General features: G+C 38.8%; 1 protein-coding gene across 2 annotated transcripts; it reads right to left on the bottom strand.

The window, feature by feature from the left end:
• Nucleotides 1-10,244: 10,244 nt before the first annotated feature.
• On the bottom strand, nucleotides 10,245-15,005 carry LOC116212640 (diacylglycerol kinase 5-like). Of its 2 annotated transcripts, none has more exons than XM_031547272.1 (13): nucleotides 14,682-15,005; nucleotides 13,939-14,143; nucleotides 13,717-13,839; nucleotides 13,464-13,592; nucleotides 13,046-13,131; nucleotides 12,555-12,678; nucleotides 12,332-12,380; nucleotides 11,885-11,967; nucleotides 11,708-11,775; nucleotides 11,521-11,595; nucleotides 11,235-11,322; nucleotides 10,994-11,110; nucleotides 10,245-10,858 (listed from the first exon to the last, which is right to left on the bottom strand). In XM_031547272.1, exons 2-13 carry the CDS (start codon nucleotides 14,128-14,130, stop codon nucleotides 10,529-10,531), a joined length of 1,464 nt encoding a protein of 487 aa, XP_031403132.1. In that variant the 5' UTR covers nucleotides 14,131-14,143; nucleotides 14,682-15,005; the 3' UTR covers nucleotides 10,245-10,528. The 2 variants fall into 2 exon arrangements, with proteins under 2 accessions (XP_031403132.1, XP_031403131.1); XM_031547271.1 differs by lacking the exon at nucleotides 14,682-15,005 and adding an exon at nucleotides 14,457-14,637.
• Nucleotides 15,006-18,710: the final 3,705 nt, after the last annotated feature.

The raw sequence follows: 18,710 nt of genomic DNA, 5'->3' as shown, positions 1-18,710 counted from the left end.
TAAAGAAAGTTGGTATATGAGATATATGTTAAAAGAATATAATTAAATTGAAATATGTGAATAAATATCAATCAAAAGAAAATAAGAAATTCTCATACAGCTATAATGAATTGAATGAAAATATGAGCAAATATATCAGCCAAAAACCTAATAATAATCTCTCTAAATAAAATATCATAATAAAGTAAGTGAAGATAAAACCTGATAAAGTATTTTGGAAACCATCAAAGCAACATAAATTGGTATTCGCAGTGAATGGGCAATATACGTATAAAGTCCGCAAAGTCACTAACAAGTCTTTGCAAACAGAAATACAATGGTAAAGGTTTTAGATAAATGACGTCTATATATATATAGCTTTAATATATAATGAAATTTTATAAGTGCAATTTATGACTTCATCTATATATACATGTTCCAATAATATATCGAACAAATATTTATATTATATATAGCTACCAATTTCGGATGGATCGTTGAAGTCTCCCTCGATCACTTGTCTCTTCTACCTTATCTCTCTTTGCCTGCCTCTCTTTGTTCAACTCGTGTGATGAGTGTGTGTAAACATATATATATATAAACAATATAAACGAACAATATTATACAAATAGGAATTTGATTGAGGTTAATATTGTAAGAATATATTTGCTCATAATATAAAGGGTAACTCTATAAATATTATAAATCCTCGTTAATATTACTTTCCAACTCTATATTTTGCTAAAATATATATGAACGGTAATTCGATTACTACAATATAAAAAAATTTTAAATAGCAACTAATGTGTACAGTGCATATTTTGCGGATTATATGCAAATAATATATATATTCTATTGCATAATTGATGATAAAAAATTTTCTTGATACATGAATGGTAAAGTGATAAAGCGATAGAATTTCATTTTTTATTTTTTGTGATTGAGTGAGAATTCGTATCGAAATATATATATATATATATATATATATATATTAAAACTCTTTACTGATTGTATGGTATATATGGAGTAGACACATACATATATAATTAATTAATTTGACTGTATAATACACGAGTTAACTTATATGACAAGTTAATTATTCTTCTAAGAAAAAATATTTGAAATAGAAAAAGAAAAAGTTATATGACAGGTTCTCAAGGCCCGTTGTTTTCATCTGATCACTGATTATATAATAAACATGGTTGACCAATAACTGTTCACTAAAATAATTGATGACATAAGTCATTCTAAGGATGCGGAAAGGTGATTCGAGTGACCCGTCAGTAAATTTCATCAAAAAGGTAATCCATCAAGGAATGGTGTTAATGCATTTAAGGTTGTCTGATCAAGTGGTGGTTGGCATTTGACAATCGAAATACTGCGAAAAGTCCATGGTCTATTTTGGTAGTAAAATGTCACATTTAAAAAAAAAACAATGACTTCACATATATTTGGAAGGCTTCGGTGATACAATTCCTTCCATTCAGCAAAGAATTTGACATAATGAATATAAATGAGGATCAAAAGCAAGGTTGTCAGGATCTGGAGTCGGCTCCTAAGATCTTATGATCTATAGGCAAGCTTTCGATCTCGATCTTACTATGAGGATCTAAATTATAAGATATTAGTGAGATCACAATCCGATTCCTAGGATCCTAGGATCTGTGTGATCTTAAATATCTTACATTATATGTAATTTATAAAAGAGTTAATTACACTGGTGGTCCAAAAAGTTTTACTAATGTATCAAGTTGGTCTAAAAAGTTTTTTTTGCTACTCGATGGTACAAAATGTTTCAAAAGTATAACATAATAGTATAAATCGTCAAATCGCAATTGACGCCATTAAGCGACGCTGATGTGGCGCAAACGTGTCAGGTACGTGGCCAAAACAATATCCTCTCTCTCTCTCTTCTTCTTCTTCTTCGGGAGCAGGGCGAAGGAAGGGAGGAGCAGGACGAGAAGAAGAATTGAAGAAGAAAAGAAGAGAGAGAGATATATATATATTACTGTTTCGGCCACGTCAGCGTCGTTTGACGGCGTTAATGGCGAGATGACAGTTTTTATTATCATGTTATATTTTTGAAACATTTTGTACTATCAAATAGCCAAAAAAAAAACTTTTTGGACCAATTTGATATATTATGAAAATTTTTTGGACTACCAGTGTAATTTACCATTTATAAAATGTTGGCCCAAGTCCATGCATGTCAAGCTCATATGTCAAGCCTCGAGAGGCATAATTAATGACTTATAGTTTCCCAGAGAAGATCAATTTGATCTTAAGGATGATGACGATGTCAGTGTTAATGACAATGATTTTCACTATGACTTTGATGACGTCTGATATGCTTTTCTTGTTTTGCTGTTGCTTATTACTTCTATTCGATAATGTTATTTTGCTTTTTGGTAATTTACAAATGATGCCTTGTGTTTTTCTAATAACTTATTGTTGCTAATTGGTCTTTTCATGAATTGACATCGGATGAACATGAATATCTTTATGGTAGATAAGAGTCGTGTGATGATAAATTGGAGTTGTGATGAACATGAAAACATACATTTTATTTTTAATTATAAGTAAGATCTTACAATTCCTGATCTGATCCTATAATCCTCGATCCCACGATTTTCTTCCGATATTAGGTAGGATCGCGTTGCTGACAATCTTTATCAAAAGTTTCATTAACGAAAATTCAACTTGAAATTTCTATATTCTATGAGTTTCTTCCATTGAATGGGACGGTACAATATTGAAGTTTAGACGCCTCGCAAACAGGCGGTGAGGGAAGAGCGTGAGGCACACGCCCAACACGATGGCCAGGAGGTGGTGCAGCTTGGCCCATCAGGAGAGCGTACTACCCATGTGTTCCTTCATTTAACTGTGGTTTAGTTTGGTTGCCCTTTGACGGGTAAACAATTAATGAACATAAAAACGATATCTTAAGATGTTTGCATTGCATTTTGCTTGGTATTGGCAAGAGAGGAAAGTACATTTAATGATGTTAGGTCGGGGTATTTAGGGCTGTCGGCTATGTTTGTTGGGTTGGCTTGGTTGGGCGGAAGAGGAGGTTAGGAATTTAATTTAGAAAATTGTGTGATAGTAAAATTTTAAAGATAAGGTTACAATTAAAATCTTTCAAAATCACTTATCAAAAAAAAAAAAACCTTCAAAATCATTCATCATTAAAGAAAATGGAAACAAAACAGTCCGGCCAACTGTTGCGCATCGGTGCTTCATCGAGAAAAATGGCTAGTTCGAGACAGAGCATGCTCGACCTATAACTCCTCATCTCGTGCTCATTCCTTCCCATTCTTTAACACACGGTCTTATGCAGACTATTTTTTGCATAAAGTCGAAATTTTTTTATTTGAACTTTCACCAACTTATCTACATGGGCCTGTCCGAGCGGATTTTTTATGTCCGAGCCCAAAGTATGCAAAAAATCAATAGGCTCATACAGTTTTCCTCTTGAGGGGAGGTCAGGCCTAATCTAGGTTTGAATTGGGTTAATCTATTTCTTCTACTTGTGATTTTTTTAAAAAAAATTCTAAGGCTCCAATCGGGACCTTATTTCAAAAAAGAATATGTCAAATTACATTAACCAAATCATAGTAAATTTTTTTCCCTTTTTTGAACAATAAAGATTGAGACTGCAATCTGTTTTCATTTTTACATTATTATATATTATTTTTGTGTGGAAGAGTGCTATTTCAAGGATAGGCATCATTGATAGGAAATTTTTGAGCTGGGATTTGGTCTAATAGAAATGAAATTATAATTTTCGAGTAATTCGAATCCACATCTGCTCTTCGTGGACTCATCGAACCAAGTTAGAACTTTATAGGACCAATCCAAATTAGGATCGACATCTGCTCTTCGTGGAATCATCGGACCAAGTTAGAATTTGATGGGACCAAATCAAATTACGGAATCCATTTGAACTTATAGGACTGACGAAAATGAGGTAACTAAATGTGCCACAACTATGCCCGAATGCAAAAATCAATCAATCACATAATCTTTTGGTTGCAATTGAAATACCATGTCTGATTTGAATTATTTTTTTTTGGTAGAAGTGTAATTTGAACTTTATATGCAAGACCGACCATAATAAGCATATAATCCAACGGGTGAGGGGCCCGTGTCACGGCAACGCCCAGTCACACTAGAAATTTCCAAAATATTAATGAAAAAGAAAAATACATAATAAAAAAATAAAAAAATGGAAAATATATCCTAATTATTGGGGCCCCAGCAGATGAGGTGGACGAGGAACTCGATCTCCTCCCTCCTCCGCTTCTCCTCCTCATCGGCCGTCCTCTTCGCCTTCCTCCCCGACTGATGGCTTCCTTCGCCGCCGCCGCTCAGACGCATCGCACTGCTCTTGTCGCTCGACTCAGCCGGGGAAGGTCTGGCCTTTCCCTTCTGCTGCTGCAGCTGTTGCATTGACTTGAACGCGTCCTCCAGCTTACACTTCCTTCTGTTAGTATTATCATCACCGCCGCCCATATCCTCTTCCCCTCCAATAATCAGAAGAAGAAGCCCTCCAATCCAACCAAGTTTTTTTGGTTATCTCTTTCCGGCGCAATCACTCCTCTGCAGAATCACAGTGGAGAGACGAGAGGCGGAGACAGAGACAGAGACGATGGTTGTGTTCTCATTCATCAATAAATAGTGGTGAGGATCCAGAAGATTCAGAACCACAGACTTGGAATTCCAGAGAGGCTGTTTGTTGAGAAAACTGGGGATGATGGGGTTTGGTGGTTTTGCTTCAGCTCCCAGATTTTTGGGCAATGGTTTTTGTATTCCCATTTGCGCAACAGTCAGCCCTTTTATTTTATTATCTTAACTATTCATAAATAGTTAATTTTCACTAGGGGGAAAAAAAAAGACTACTTTTTTTTTTTGGAGAAGTTCTGTTTATGTACGCAACAATGTGATTTGCAGAGCCGGCGCCGACGGTTGGGCGCCTCACGTGGACCCGCCCACGGGCCACCGGGTGTCTATGCACGGGACTCCCGCCATACAACAGACAGCCAGTCGACTCAGTCTCAATTAGTGTGCCAGACTCCTGCTGCAGAGCTGGTTTTCGGGAGCTGACGAAGCCGTTGCTCGGGAAAACGTGTGATGCTTCCTCTAGTACAAGCTCGACTTGAGCCGTTGCTTCCTCCGGCCAACTATCGAAATTTCTTTCAAATTGTCACTGGTGAGTAGGGTGAGATTTGAGGTATTGAATCTTTTCGAATTAACTAAATAGTGTCGGGATTGAGACCTGTCCGAAGCATTTCGTAGTCGGGGCAAAGCGAATGCCCGAACAAGTAATCATCCCAGTCATTAGGCTGTGGACATTTCACCTATCTATTGTATGTAACTGATCTTCATGAAGAACCGGAGCTCGGCTTTAGACAAAATTGGCGGGCTTCAATTAATTAATTTACAGAACTCCTGTACAGTTTTAAGTGCGAGAACAGAACAAGATTGAGGAAGCAGATGGGAGCTAGCTAGCTTCAGTAAGGTCCCCAAGAGCTCAAGTACATGACTTTCCTCAGCGGCTCCTGCGCCGGCTTCTTCGCCTTCTCTTTTCCGATCTTACCCGTCACAGCATTTGACATCGCAGGCGACTTCTGCTTGTTTGCCTGAGGACACGGCCTGAGGTTGCCCTTTTTAGCCCGCTGGTGCAGCGACCGGAGGGCCTGGTTCCACCGGCAGATGCCTTGATACTTCAGCGCCTCCACGGTCCCGATGCTGGCAGCGGCTATCCAAGCTCTGCTCGTTGAACTCATCTTTGCTATTCGAGTCGAATTCGAACTGGAAGTGAAACTGCTGATTGGATGATCTTTTTGAATGGTTCTGGACTTTGTCTGGGGAAAATGAATGGATGAGTTTGGCTATGTGTATATAAAGTATAGAGAGGAGCCGGGGAGGAATTGGGATTACTTGGGAATGATTCTGGGAACCGGAGGCGGCATTGGCGGCAGAATAGGAGAAGTCCCCGGTTTTGGAATAGAAACGGAATGGGAATTCCGTCTTTTCCGCTGCAAGTAGGGCTTGACCGATGGGCTGTAAAGTGTCTCGGTGGTGCCCAGCTGCTAATGTGGTGTCGTTAATGGGCTCAAACTGATTTAACCCGGATTAGTTCAAACAGACCATTTACGTCAAACCAAGCACATTGAGGAGTATCTTGGTTTTCTGGTGATAGCGAAGCTGTCGGGATGACGAGATCGAGTGGACAATTTTACTTGAATGTTGTTTGTTTAGTGTCAAGAGATAACGACTTCCAACAATAACTTATCTACAAGAGTGCATCGTTATAGGGCAGTTCCATCCCACTCTTTGTGTTCTATCATAAGAGTAAGGGAGTTACATCTAGCAAGTAAGAATACATCAAACCGATGTAGGTGGCCACTAGTGGGCACAATACCGGACTTTACGGTAGAGTATATATAAAGTAAATCTAGAAATTGTAATACATTATGAGGGATCAGATATGAGAAGAGATGGTTGTGTTCATTGGACTGGACCCAAGAGTCCGTCTTATTTATTAAACCAATGGAGCCGCCCGCTAAATTGTGATTCTGAAGTTCAAAGAGCTGACAGAATGGTCGAGGATCGTTGGTTTTACCAGTCGTTTCTTGCAGGAAAGATACAAGACAGAAATTGCAGGATGATTTATATATATATATATATATATTGCTGGATATTATTATATTTATATATGAATAAACTAAAGATTGCTAAGCCATAAGGGAGTGATTTTTTTTATGAAGTCTCAAGTTCAAACAACTAAATGAGAGAATAGAGTACTATTGCTGATCTACCCTGTAAACTGGTAGGGCGTTTATATGAATTGCGTGACCCCTCGTAATAATAAAGCAACCATAAACTAAATCAAAGCCGCGGTATTTATTTCACTCAAGATCGTGTCTCTGTACTGCCCGTGGCTTCTGGAGGTATCCATCTGAGGCAATTGCATGCTCTGATCGTTGGAGGTGATCCTGTCCGTTATTCCTACAACGATAGACCATACTATCGCTGTTTACAGTAAAAGAGAGCATTTGCATCGGAATTAAGTTTGGAGTTCTTCCTTGAATTTATCAGTGTTAACAAACCGTTCGAAATGCCTCGATTTCTTTTAGAATAAATGTCTCTATTCGATATAGGACCATCCATAATATCCATTTTACTATGTTATTCAATAATTCCTTTTAACTATCACCTTGTTCTATCTGATCTCGTTATCAGTGATTTTTTTTTAATGTATTGCCATTTCAAGTACTGCTCCAACCAGACTTAATTGTGTCAGGATATGGATCAACTGAAAAATGTATATCTTTTTAGTTGGTCTAAGAGCAGCAGCACCTCAATCAGTTAGTTACGAAATGTCGTGGACGCATTGTGTGTTATCAATGTCTCTAGGTGCGATCTTTGTGTGTTATATGTCTCTAGGTTGAGCGATATGTTAAGACATGAATCGATAAGTCTGATATGCTCCTGAGTACTGCCCCACATCTTTTCGATTGCTCATAAATTTGCTCATTACATTACACTAATAATTTAGAATCTAACTGTGTTAGGACCCCAACAGCTCAAGTACATGACTTTCCCCATTGATTCCTCTGCTTGCCGCCTCTTATCGACGTACGGTGGGGCTCCCTTAGAAGCTGCATTAGATGAGCCTTTCTCATCAGACCGAAGGATTGTTGACCGTCCCCCAATGACGCCCTGCGCTCGCACCTGATGTGACCTCAGAGGGTAGTTCCACCTGCAGAAGCCCTGATCTTTCATTGCCTCAACTGCACCAATAGTAGCTCCTACGACCCACGATGCCCTGTAAGCTCCGTTCATTCCCATACTAAACCTGAGTACTGGTATTGATTGTTACAGATTAGGAGGAGAATTGCTTGGACTTGGAGAACTTCGTGTTGATTATTGACATATATATACACGTGTGAAGTAATGGAGTGGATGATGAAGAAATTGCCAAAATCCAAAACCAGAGGCAGGGGAGAGACTCCCGACAGTCGAGGAAATAGATTCCAAGGTTACATTGGATTCGGAATACTATCATCATACTGTAAATGAAATCCTATGTGCTTAATTCGGATTCAGTGTATTTGAGATTATTGTGTTCTGTCGACCAAAACGCAAGTGGGGATGCCCTGCCCCCATTCGTCCTATACACTTGATAATTCTGTCTTCATGATCTTCTTTGAATCTGAAACTGTTACTTTTGCGTCGCTTTCAGTTGCAGTACCATAGGCTCGATATTTATCGGCACAATTCCTCACTGATCGGTCCGATCAGCAAAGTTCTAGCATGTTTGATACGACACGTACAAAATGATCTTTTCTTGACGTGGTGAAATGAAAACTCACTCGTATTTTTATTTTTGGTGAAAAATTCACTTGTAGGGACTCAAGGATATGGCATTTTGCAACATGATCAAACATGACTAATCAAGAGAATACACGAGCTCTCTTTTGAAAGCTTGTTACATCGGACATAGGTGGGTCATAATGAGCACGATCAACATGGGGCTCTTCCAACCAAGTATAAGGTAGATCTAAAGGTGTAACGCGTACAGTTATCGGGCATGGAAATTAAAAGATCGTTGTGTTCATTGTCAATGGACCCACCTGCAGATTTGTTGGTTCTGAAGTTTAACTGACAGAGACGGAAGAGGCAAAGGTTGAGGATTATGGTTCACATTGTTGCGACTGATGTGCGATAGTAGAAGATAATATGAACGAAAAAGTAAAAGTGACACACGGAATTGATTACCCAGTTCGTCAGTAATTCTGACTACGTCTGGGGGCGCCGCCAAGCCAGGTATATCACTATTTTGAGTTAGGGTTACAAGAGATATAAACTGTTGTTTTAAAGGGAACAAACCCTAATTACATCCCCAATGAGCCGAATACAATATGGGCCGGGGGCTACGCCCCCGGGCCCCCAAGCAAGGGGGCGCTGCCCCCCTGCAACCCCCAGCCAACTCACCGGCAAGTTGGATCGCCGATCTCGACCCGGATTCACAGTACTTCAGGCTCCATAACTTAACACACATGTCGTTTCTTTGAGGAAGGTGCTATACACAACAGAAATTGCAGCATGTTTACACCGTGCCTTATCTGCAGGAACGGATAAATATTGAAATATCAAAATAAGAATAAGATCTTTACCAAAAAACATAAAAAAGAAAAATAAAGCATTGAATTTATTATTTCTTAAAAAAAAAAATGCCCGTAAGTATTATCCCGCATGCTTTTGATTCTGCTGTCTCATCATTTTGCTCATTACATTGCACTGTACTCGGAATCTGACTGCATTAGGACCCCCGGAAGCTCAAGCAAATAACTTTCTCCACCTACTCCTCCAGCGGTCGGCTCTTGTCGTCATGCGGGCCTCCTTCGGAAGGTGCAGAGCAAGGGATCATTGTCCCAATGAAGTCTTGGGCTCGTACCAGAAGTGACCTCAAAGGGTAGTTTCACCTGCAGAAGCCTTGACCTTTCAGTGCCTCTACTGCCTCTATAGTAGCTCCCACGACGCACGATGCCCTGTATGCTCCTTCCATTTCTGTAAGAAACCCGAGTCTCGCAGTCTCGATTATTACAGACTTGGAGTAGAATTGTTTGGAGAAGTTTGTGTTGATTCTTATACATATATATAGAAGTGAAGTGACGAAGTAGATAGAGAAGAAATGGCCTGTAACCAAAAACAAAGGCAGGGGAGGGACACCCAACAGTTTGAGGAAACTAAAACGATTTCGAGGTTTCATTGAATTTGAAATACTGTCATATTAATTGAATCTTATGTTCTTAATTAATTTGGAATATATTTTTACATTGGTTTTGTTGGACTTGAGAGATTTATTATGTTATGTTTTATCAAAATAACGACAAGTGCCTCTCATGATTTGAGCCAATTCGGCGCAATGTCAAATTTTCAGTCGCTCTGTACTTTTGAAAGGTATCCGAACCTTATTACTTCTGTAAATGGTTCTACGTTCTAATGATATATGCTTTATTCAGCGAAAAAAAAAAAACGACAAGTGGAGGGGGTGCAACCTTTCGTCCTATGATTTATTATTATAGTTGCGTCGTCTGATCTTCTTCGAATCTGAAACTATAACTCATGCTCTCCATTGCACGTTAGGCTAAATTCTAAATACATGTCCTCACCTTTCAGTCCAATCCGTTATCATTCTTATCATGTTCGAAACGACAAATACGGAATAATATGGAACTTTTCAAGAGAATAGGAAAGGCACAAACTGAACAAAGCAATCGCACTGAGTTTAAATAAGAGAATTTTCCGTCCATGTCTGATTTCCGCTATAGACTATACACACACGCACGCTCACGACAAAGGGTGCTAGCAGTTAGTTCGGCTAGTCGGGATGCAGTCAAGTAAAGGTCCCGGGACTCCCGAGAACCTCCGACACAAAATCCTCTGGTGCTAACCAATCTGCAAGAGCATGCGAGACGAAAAACCAGACTGTTGAAGTAAAAAAAAAAAGCCATGGAACAATTTAGTGACCGCTGGAGCTCTAGCTGAAGTATGAGATATCAACCCCATCCGGTATCTTAAAAGTATCGGCAGCACCAAACTTTCTCTTCTCCTCCCAGTCATCTATGAATTCCTCCTCTCCACTGCTGTTATCATTGTCATTGGAGTAGCTGACTGGAGAGGATGGGTCATTTACACTCCTTGATTGGCATGATGGGGTGGCAAGCATCGTGACTTGGCCTGAGTGGGAAATCTCTACCGTGACAGTATCGTCATCAACTGGTAGGGGCTGCTTCCATGGCTCCCCATCAATTCTCATGAACGTGTGATCCGCTGCACCCTTGTGAAACTCGAAGCGGACTCTATTTGTCTATAGAACAGAATCAAGCAAAACCAACAATCAGTAATCAGTGATAGTAAGGCTTCAGTTGGACATTGTGTTAGCGCGTTCCTAAGAATGTCCTTCACTCTGTCAGTCTTGAGATAGATAACATAGACATTTTACCTGGGCCAGCCGAGTACCGTGACCATTCGGACTCAGCAAAACAAGACCATGCCAAGCATTCCTAAAGCCAACAATCTCGATAAGGCCATCATCAACGTATGGAGGAGTCAAGTCTCTCTGCAGAGAAGAAGATCAAGAAGGTGAGTGGAGCATGCTCTAAAAAAGACTACTTGAAATCAAGTCGCCGGAGTAAACATTCTGGTTTAGCAGAACAAATTCAAGAGACGAGTGCAGAACTAACTTGACGTCTTTTGTTCGGGTTGGGCTTTCCCCAAGGATTGAGTCCACCAGAAAAGCTAGGCAAATTGAGGCAAACAATGGACCTGATGCTGTAATTTGCAGACAATACATCAGGAGAAATGATAATAATAATTTGGCTTGTCGATCTTAACTAATAAGTAGTGGCTCAGTAATGGAGTTCCGGATAACACAGCCTTAGTGGATCAGTAATGTAATCAACTGCTTGTAATTAGGTAGCTTAGTGCCTGATCATTAGAAAAAAAGAAAGAGAAATCTCCTCAGATTACCTGCGAGGAACGAGAAGGTCCTCCCACTTGCCATGTCTTCTCATAATTTTGATCTTTGCCAGCTGTGCTATGTTCCTGCACGCGAGCTTAAATCCTTCAAACTGAGATAGACTAATACAAACTGAAGAGAGCAAGCAATCTAACATAGTTGTAGATCAAAGGTTAAAGACTCTCCACAAAAACTCACCGTGAAGAAGGATGAAAAAGAGAAGCGCAGAACCATCCCTGAGTGCATCCAAGCTTCAAGTAAGTGCTCTGCCGGAGCAAGAAGCGAGTTAGTAAGTGTGCTCACAAGAGTCACAACCATTACTACACAGTGACTTCTTACATGCTGTGTGCTTGCAGAATGTATAGAAAAAGATACCTGATTAGACAGCTGGTTTTTGAACCTCTCCGGATGCAGCTTCCGCTCTGAGTGAAATGCATAGGACACTTGGGCATCCATACCTGAACAAGGAGGACGTTTATGAAGATAGTAAGGACTTTTCAGTTGAAATTTAAGAAGCCAAAGATTAAAATATTTCAATGCTATGTTTCTAGTAGAATTTTGGGTACAAGGATAAACTATATACTTTTACGTGAAAAAGATTCGCAGAACGGGAAATCATTTCCACTTCCTGATTAGCATCACAGACTTATGGGTATCAGTCTAAAGGCAGTAGTACTTGCCGGTGATATTTGCTCCAGACTATACCTGATCACCTAGCTAGCAAGGCAAATTTAATATTGCTTGGATACACCTATGTTTCTAATGGCCTAAAGTGACTCTTTGAGCCCTCCATTGAGCGCCTGAAGTAGTAGATGTTCTTACCCATGCTAAAGTAATTCCAAAATCCTCCTCGAAAGGTGTCGTAACCTTCCTGAAAAGATGGGAGAGGAAAAAAGTTATAAGTAGAAACAATTAAGAACTGAATCCCATGGATCCAAATTGTTGCTGAAAATTGGCTGCTTTTATCATATTCTTCTCAAATATTAGACCATAAATAATACAGAAATAGGAATGTTCAGGATAAAGTAAGTATGCAGAGACTTACCATGTTCAGTCTATCAGATTTGGAGACACGATGAAATGCATGCAAGGAATGGGGTAGCTCAAGAGGTGCAATTGGATCACATGAACCTTCTTTCGGAGCTTTCACTCTCATGACCAAATGCCAGCTGAAATACAAGGAACACGAGGAAAGAAGTTACTCTGCAAGTGCCATAATTAAGAGTATGAACAAAATTATTTTCATATTAAGAAAAAGAGTATATGGGCTCTTAAGTTTTAGAATGATGCAAAGTGATATATTCGACACTACACCATCAAGAGAGCAAAGATTGGACAAGATAAGACTATCGTCTATGTAATCATGTTCTTCTGGCTAGAAATTCAAAGCTTAATTTCTGGGCCTAGTTTAACTGAGGGTGAAAAACTTCTCAGGACCGGAATTCAGAGACGCTATGTAGCAATTGACAACCAACAGAGAACATCTATGCATGCTTTTGTAAAGACAAGAATGACAATGAAAATAAGTATATATACCTGTCAATTTTCATTTCCTTTGCGGCCTTCACTTGGTTCAAGAATAATTGTACAGCTTGCTTATCGGTCCCAGGATTCTTCTTCCCCTGTACAGTAGCAAATTGCTCATTAGTTCTGCTAACTTCCAGCGCAGTTTCCCAGTTCGAAAAGTGACTGGCAACTTTCTTAGCATATTCACTATATAACATCAGAATTCAGGATAGTTAATTTTCTCAAATGATGTGCTGGCATGAAAAAAATTCAGAGTTCAACTTGGTCCTAACATCACCAAACAGAAGTGAATGGTCAACAGGCACATTACAAATTCAAAAATATATACCCAGGAGTACAGAGACAAAAGACACATTCTTAGGTTTCACGAGAACAATTGAAATAAATATTTTTACTTGCTTGATGATTCAAGGATTTAGTATCTTACCCAGCCAAATGAAAATGGGAGGTTATTGCCAGTTCCAAGTGGCACCGTGGCGACTGGAGGCGGTCTAGGTAGCTTGAGATCAGAAATCACTCCGAGAAGCCAGCTTGCTGTGCCATCCCCTCCAGCAACCTGTTGATACAATTGTAGAGAGCAGACTATTCATTTCTATTCGCTTTGATAAATGACATGAAGGGAAAAAAAAAAAAAAAAAAACAAGAGCGCTCTTCATTTTCTACCCGGTAGTTGGCCTTACAATTATTCTTAATTTCTTCTGAACTTCATGGGCAAAGTCATCTCCGTTACTCTTCAGCACTTCTAAAGTAACATAAAGCTGGTGTAACACCTTATCAGGAGCACTTTCACCCAAATCGAATACCTGAGACATAAATGCAAGCAATTAAGACTAGGATAGTCATACTTCACAGAAAGAGCAGCAGCTGCCGTCTTTCGAATTGCCCTTTACAAAAATTCACACCTGATTTTTGTTGAGAAGAGAGCGATACGTTAGGAGAAGCTGGCCTCCGAGCTGGCCACCACTCTTGGAGTTGATGAACACTATGACTGGACATGCCGGTACATGGGTAATCCTCCTGGGCTTAGATCCAGGAACGAGTAAGTAATCGGGTACGTAGAAGTCCCGACAAATGCCTTCCGACTTGTCTCCCATGACAATTTCCCAACTGTAGTAAAGTAATCACAAGAAGCGGAAGAATTCAGACAAGCACGCAGGATTGACTACGTTTTAGGAGAACAACAACTCGTACACGAGTAGCATACATCAAACACCAATCGGTCTAATTTTTCCTCGCCAAGAAAATTAAGGCAAGCAATGTCAAGCTCAAGAATGAAGTAAAGTCATCAAGAATGAAGAACTCAGAGCACAGGCGTGCCTCTCCAGGATGGATATTGTATAGAAGATGAAATAAGACCACTAAGAACTAACAGAGACGTGCATGTAAGAACGTAAGCGTGTCTAAAACCAATCTATTCGACCTCCTTGAGAGCGTATTTTGAGCAGAGCTCACAATGCCGTGAGCAGAGCCTGCGAAAGTATGCAATCCCGGTACCGACTCTCCTACACGATCACCGTAACGACAATAAACCCGCCTCGCCCGCTGCATTTCAATGGCGATGAGGGAGGCCACAGTTTCAAGCACAAGCAAAAAAGCGAACCGATCCAAACTTGAAGGAATAGCTGCTCAAAAAAAGTTGCTTTACCCTAAAGAGAATCAGCTGAGCAGATACGAAAAGAGGAAGGGGTGGGGGGGACGCTTTTTCAAGGGAACCAATGAGGCGAAGAAGAATCTTTATATTCCCGTCTGCAATTTGAATGGTTGCTGATGCTATGGAATCGCGCCAGCCGTACGCGCTTGATTAATTGCAAGCACAAAGTTGGAGGCGGAGACGACGAAGGAATGGGAAAGGAGAGAGCGGGAGGAAACTGCTCCTCCTTCGCTTACACAATTCAAATGGGGAGACGAAGCTTATTATGTCAAATATCGATCGTATGTGAAGAAGCTGAGCAAATCAAAATCAATCTGAACAGAGACTGCATTTCTTTTGCGTCGAGGAAGACTACGCGGGCGGACGCGGTGATCAGTTAATCCAGGATTTTATCAGCGGCGGGCGGGATCTGCTGCAGTTGAACCTGAACGAATGGAGTGGTGCCACGTCACTTGCTGCGCGTGCTTGGGACTACTTCGATCCGATCGCTCGTGACTCGAGGAAGCGATTTGATGGTGCACCTGAGTGAAGGTACTCTCGGCTGCACCTGATCATGACCGTTAGACCGGTCTTTAAGGGAGTTGGCTTTTTCTGAACCGGAAGTTAATGGAGGCGGCTAAGGAATAGATCCAGTAGGACCCGACCCATCAACGTTCGCCCAGCCGCCCATGGGATTTATAAGTTGTTAGGTGTCGATCATCGTGCTGCGACACGTGGCGACAGTAATAATTTGGCACACCAGAGGTTCTGTCTTTCACTAATAGTTATTTATGGTATGTTTGATTTTAGAGTTAAGTAAAATTAAATTTTGATTTTAATTGATTTGTAATAATTGCGTTGTTGAATTATGAAAAAAAAAAATGTGAAAAAATAATGAATAGTTGAGAGAATTTATTATTAAAAATTAAATTGAATAGTTAAAAAAATTGAAGAAAATGGAAAAAGTAATAATTGTGTTGTTGATTTTTATTGTGTAATGAGTAGAGTTAAACTCGACTCAACTCAACTCCACTTATCTTCAATTCAACGTTACAATTTATTACTTTTTTTCATTTTTAAATTTTTTTTAATAATTCAATTCAATTTTTAATATTAAATTCTCTCAACTATTCATTACTTTTTCGCAATTCAACAACACAATCATTACTTTTTCTCAATTATTTATTACTTTTTCACACTTTTTCTCATAATTTAATAATATAATCATTACAAATCAATTAAAACCAAAACTCATCTCAACTCAACTCTAAATCCAAACGCACTCTAATATTTTTGAGGGGTTTGATTTTTTTTCTTTGAAATCTGAATTTTGTATCTTATACATGTTGTAGTTCTTGATTTGATTATAAAGTTAATCATGTTGATTCGTTGTAAAGTTTGGATTATTCCTTTAAAATCTGCATTGTGCATCTTATATTATAGCCTTTGATTGTAAAGTTGATCATAGAATCACTTTTGCAACTATGGTCGTTAAATTTTTTTATGAACTTGCGAATAGGAACCTGATATAGTATAGAAGAAGCAGACATGTCACATTATCAATTTAAATGTTCCCTTATCATCACCAATAATGGAATTAGTATCCATTATACGAGGATGAGGATACTATACCGTTCTTTCGGTTGAGTATTTTGGATGAAAGCCTTTCACCCTCTCTATTTCATCCTTTCATTTTTCATAAAAGACGTTCTGGTTCTGGTAATCACGTTCTGTACACTTTCGAGTTTTGACAATGTACTCCAAAATTTTATCTTTAGCAGTTACGCCCTTCATATTATTTTTTTCATTTGATCTCGGTAGTCATCCCCTCAATACTTTTACGAGTGACGTTATTGGATTGTCAATCTTAAGAAGAATGTTTACCACTATTATTGATAATTAGGCTGTGAAAGAATGTTTAGGTAGTCTACCATTGCCAAGTACATATGCGTTTGGCAAATCGAATTTGATTAGTTAATAACCAATTGAAAATCCCCTGTAGGATTCGTTAAAGTTGCGATGAGATTAATAATCGATTGGTCAGCCATGGATTAGATTAGTCAAACACGCTAAGATTAATTTTCCATACCACCAAACATGTGACATGAACATCGGTATGATGCTAGTTGAGGTTTATTTTGTTCAATTGAGACATGTCGGTCCCACGTAACCTAATCAATACCGATCCACGTTTACTTAAACCCCCAATTATCAATTAATATCTTTCCTTTCAGCACTAAACACCATATTTTTCGTATGTTCACTGCGAAATTCATACCGACTAATGGGTGATGTCTCAAACATTTTCTACATATAGTGGTTAGGGAATAACGTAAGAAACGTAAGATGGTAATATGTCGATAGACGACACAAGGCTTTGTTGAATGTGGAAAGATTATTCATCAAACGACGCAATTGACTTGGCTTTTGCTGTTTTAGTAATTATTTATTAGAAAGTCAAATTAATGTTCTTTAATTTAGGTTCATTTGAAAAATAATTAAATGTTCTTATAAGGTCTACATTTTAAAAATATAGTCTGCATTTATGTTTAGTATTAAGAATTTGATAACATATATATATGTGTGTGTGTGTGTGTGTGTGTGTGTGTGTGTTATATGTATATATGTGCCAACCAAACATGAATTGATGTTTACTTCTCCAAGGGCGTGCTTCCCTTAGAAGGATGACTAAATAAATATTTAACCAGAATTCAGTTAAACCTACTGCTTTTTTGTTCGACGATCAAAGATTGGTCCGATCGAACCTTAATTTTTTCCTCCAAAAAGTTTAATTTAATTTTAGGCCCATCAATTATCTATTTGATCATGAAATTTAACTCATTTGCACAAGTATGTAGACCCGACACACGAAAGTCGTCCTGCACAATAATGCAAAACACAACATTGCCTACGCAGTTCAGCACCAGAAAAGATAAGATGCTCGGATGGGATCAATACGAAATTCAAAGTTTCTTATTTTTCGACAAAGCTAGTGCAGTATGTATCACGAGGTTGCTGCTGCTATGGGGCCTCTATCACAGTTCGATCCCTGCTTTTCGTTATTAACGTGGCAGGAATATTAGATTAGGCTCATATCACTAAGCTATATATCATGAGCCTATAAATCATCAGTCAGCAAGGCAGCATATATAGCAAATTGAAGAGGACCTATCTTGTGGGGAGAAATAGTGACCAACAGTGCGATGATAAGAGCACGTTCTGTATCTGTTCAAAATTTTACAAATTTCTATGTTCTTTCAATCATTGAATATGCCAGTACATCAGATCTTTGAAGAATTTCAGGAACAGATCCACAAACGGGTTTTCTTTTCTTTTTTTTTTGAAATCCTAATGGGAGAAATAGACTACAATGTGATGTAATGGTCAAGATTCATGGATGGGATGGTCATTGATCATTAGTCATTGGTCAAAAGAGGTGTGGTACATAGCTGTCTCGAGCATTTTATTTTGTCGTCATGTTCGTAAATCCGAAAAATTAGGTACGTTAGAGTGGCGAGGGACACTTCGAGTATCAAATCCATACCATTCTCAATGGAAGGGGAAGTTTATAAATCACTTGTCAATGGTCCGTAATTGATCGAGCTTGTATAAAAAATCGCTTCTATTAAAGATGAAACTCTCTTATACGCTCTTTGCGCCGACGTGATCAACTTCTTACCTTTTTAAACATCAAATTTCTTTCTAATTTATTATAATATAATTTTTTTTTATTACAAGGGAGGTTTATGAATTTAGTGCATTAAAATAGAAATTTTAAATATTTAATAAAGAAATACGAACAATCTCACTAGATATCGAACTTGAAGTCTCTTAATCACCAGACGAGAAGTGCATCACTGTGTTATACATTCTCTTTAAGAAAAAGTTAATACGATGATTAAAGGAATCCCAAGACCGATACTAAAGAGGCAGTAGCATCTTCCCTCGTGTCAGTCAATATCAATATGAGAAATATACATAAAATCATTCATCTTGGTCAATCAATCAATCGATGGTTGCTGTCACACTTTAATTTCATCCAAG

The sequence above is a fragment of the Punica granatum genome, chromosome 7, assembly GCF_007655135.1.
Source record: "Punica granatum isolate Tunisia-2019 chromosome 7, ASM765513v2, whole genome shotgun sequence".
Lineage (NCBI taxonomy): Eukaryota > Viridiplantae > Streptophyta > Magnoliopsida > Myrtales > Lythraceae > Punica > Punica granatum.
This window is presented reverse-complemented; position numbering and strand designations above follow the sequence as displayed.

What these genes read in the sequence shown, in the direction of transcription:
- LOC116212640 (XM_031547271.1), bottom strand. Translation starts at nt 14,584, where the DNA reads ATGCAGCGGGCGAGGCGGGTTTATTGTCGTTACGGTGATCGTGTAGGA. An exon ending in CTCTTCTCAACAAAAATCAG is followed by an intron (nt 13,840 to 13,938) that starts GTGTGAATTTTT and finishes TTTATGTCTCAG; the next exon opens with GTATTCGATTTGGGTGAAAG. An exon ending in CTTTTTCATCCTTCTTCACG is followed by an intron (nt 11,596 to 11,707) that starts GTGAGTTTTTGT and finishes GCTCGCGTGCAG; the next exon opens with GAACATAGCACAGCTGGCAA.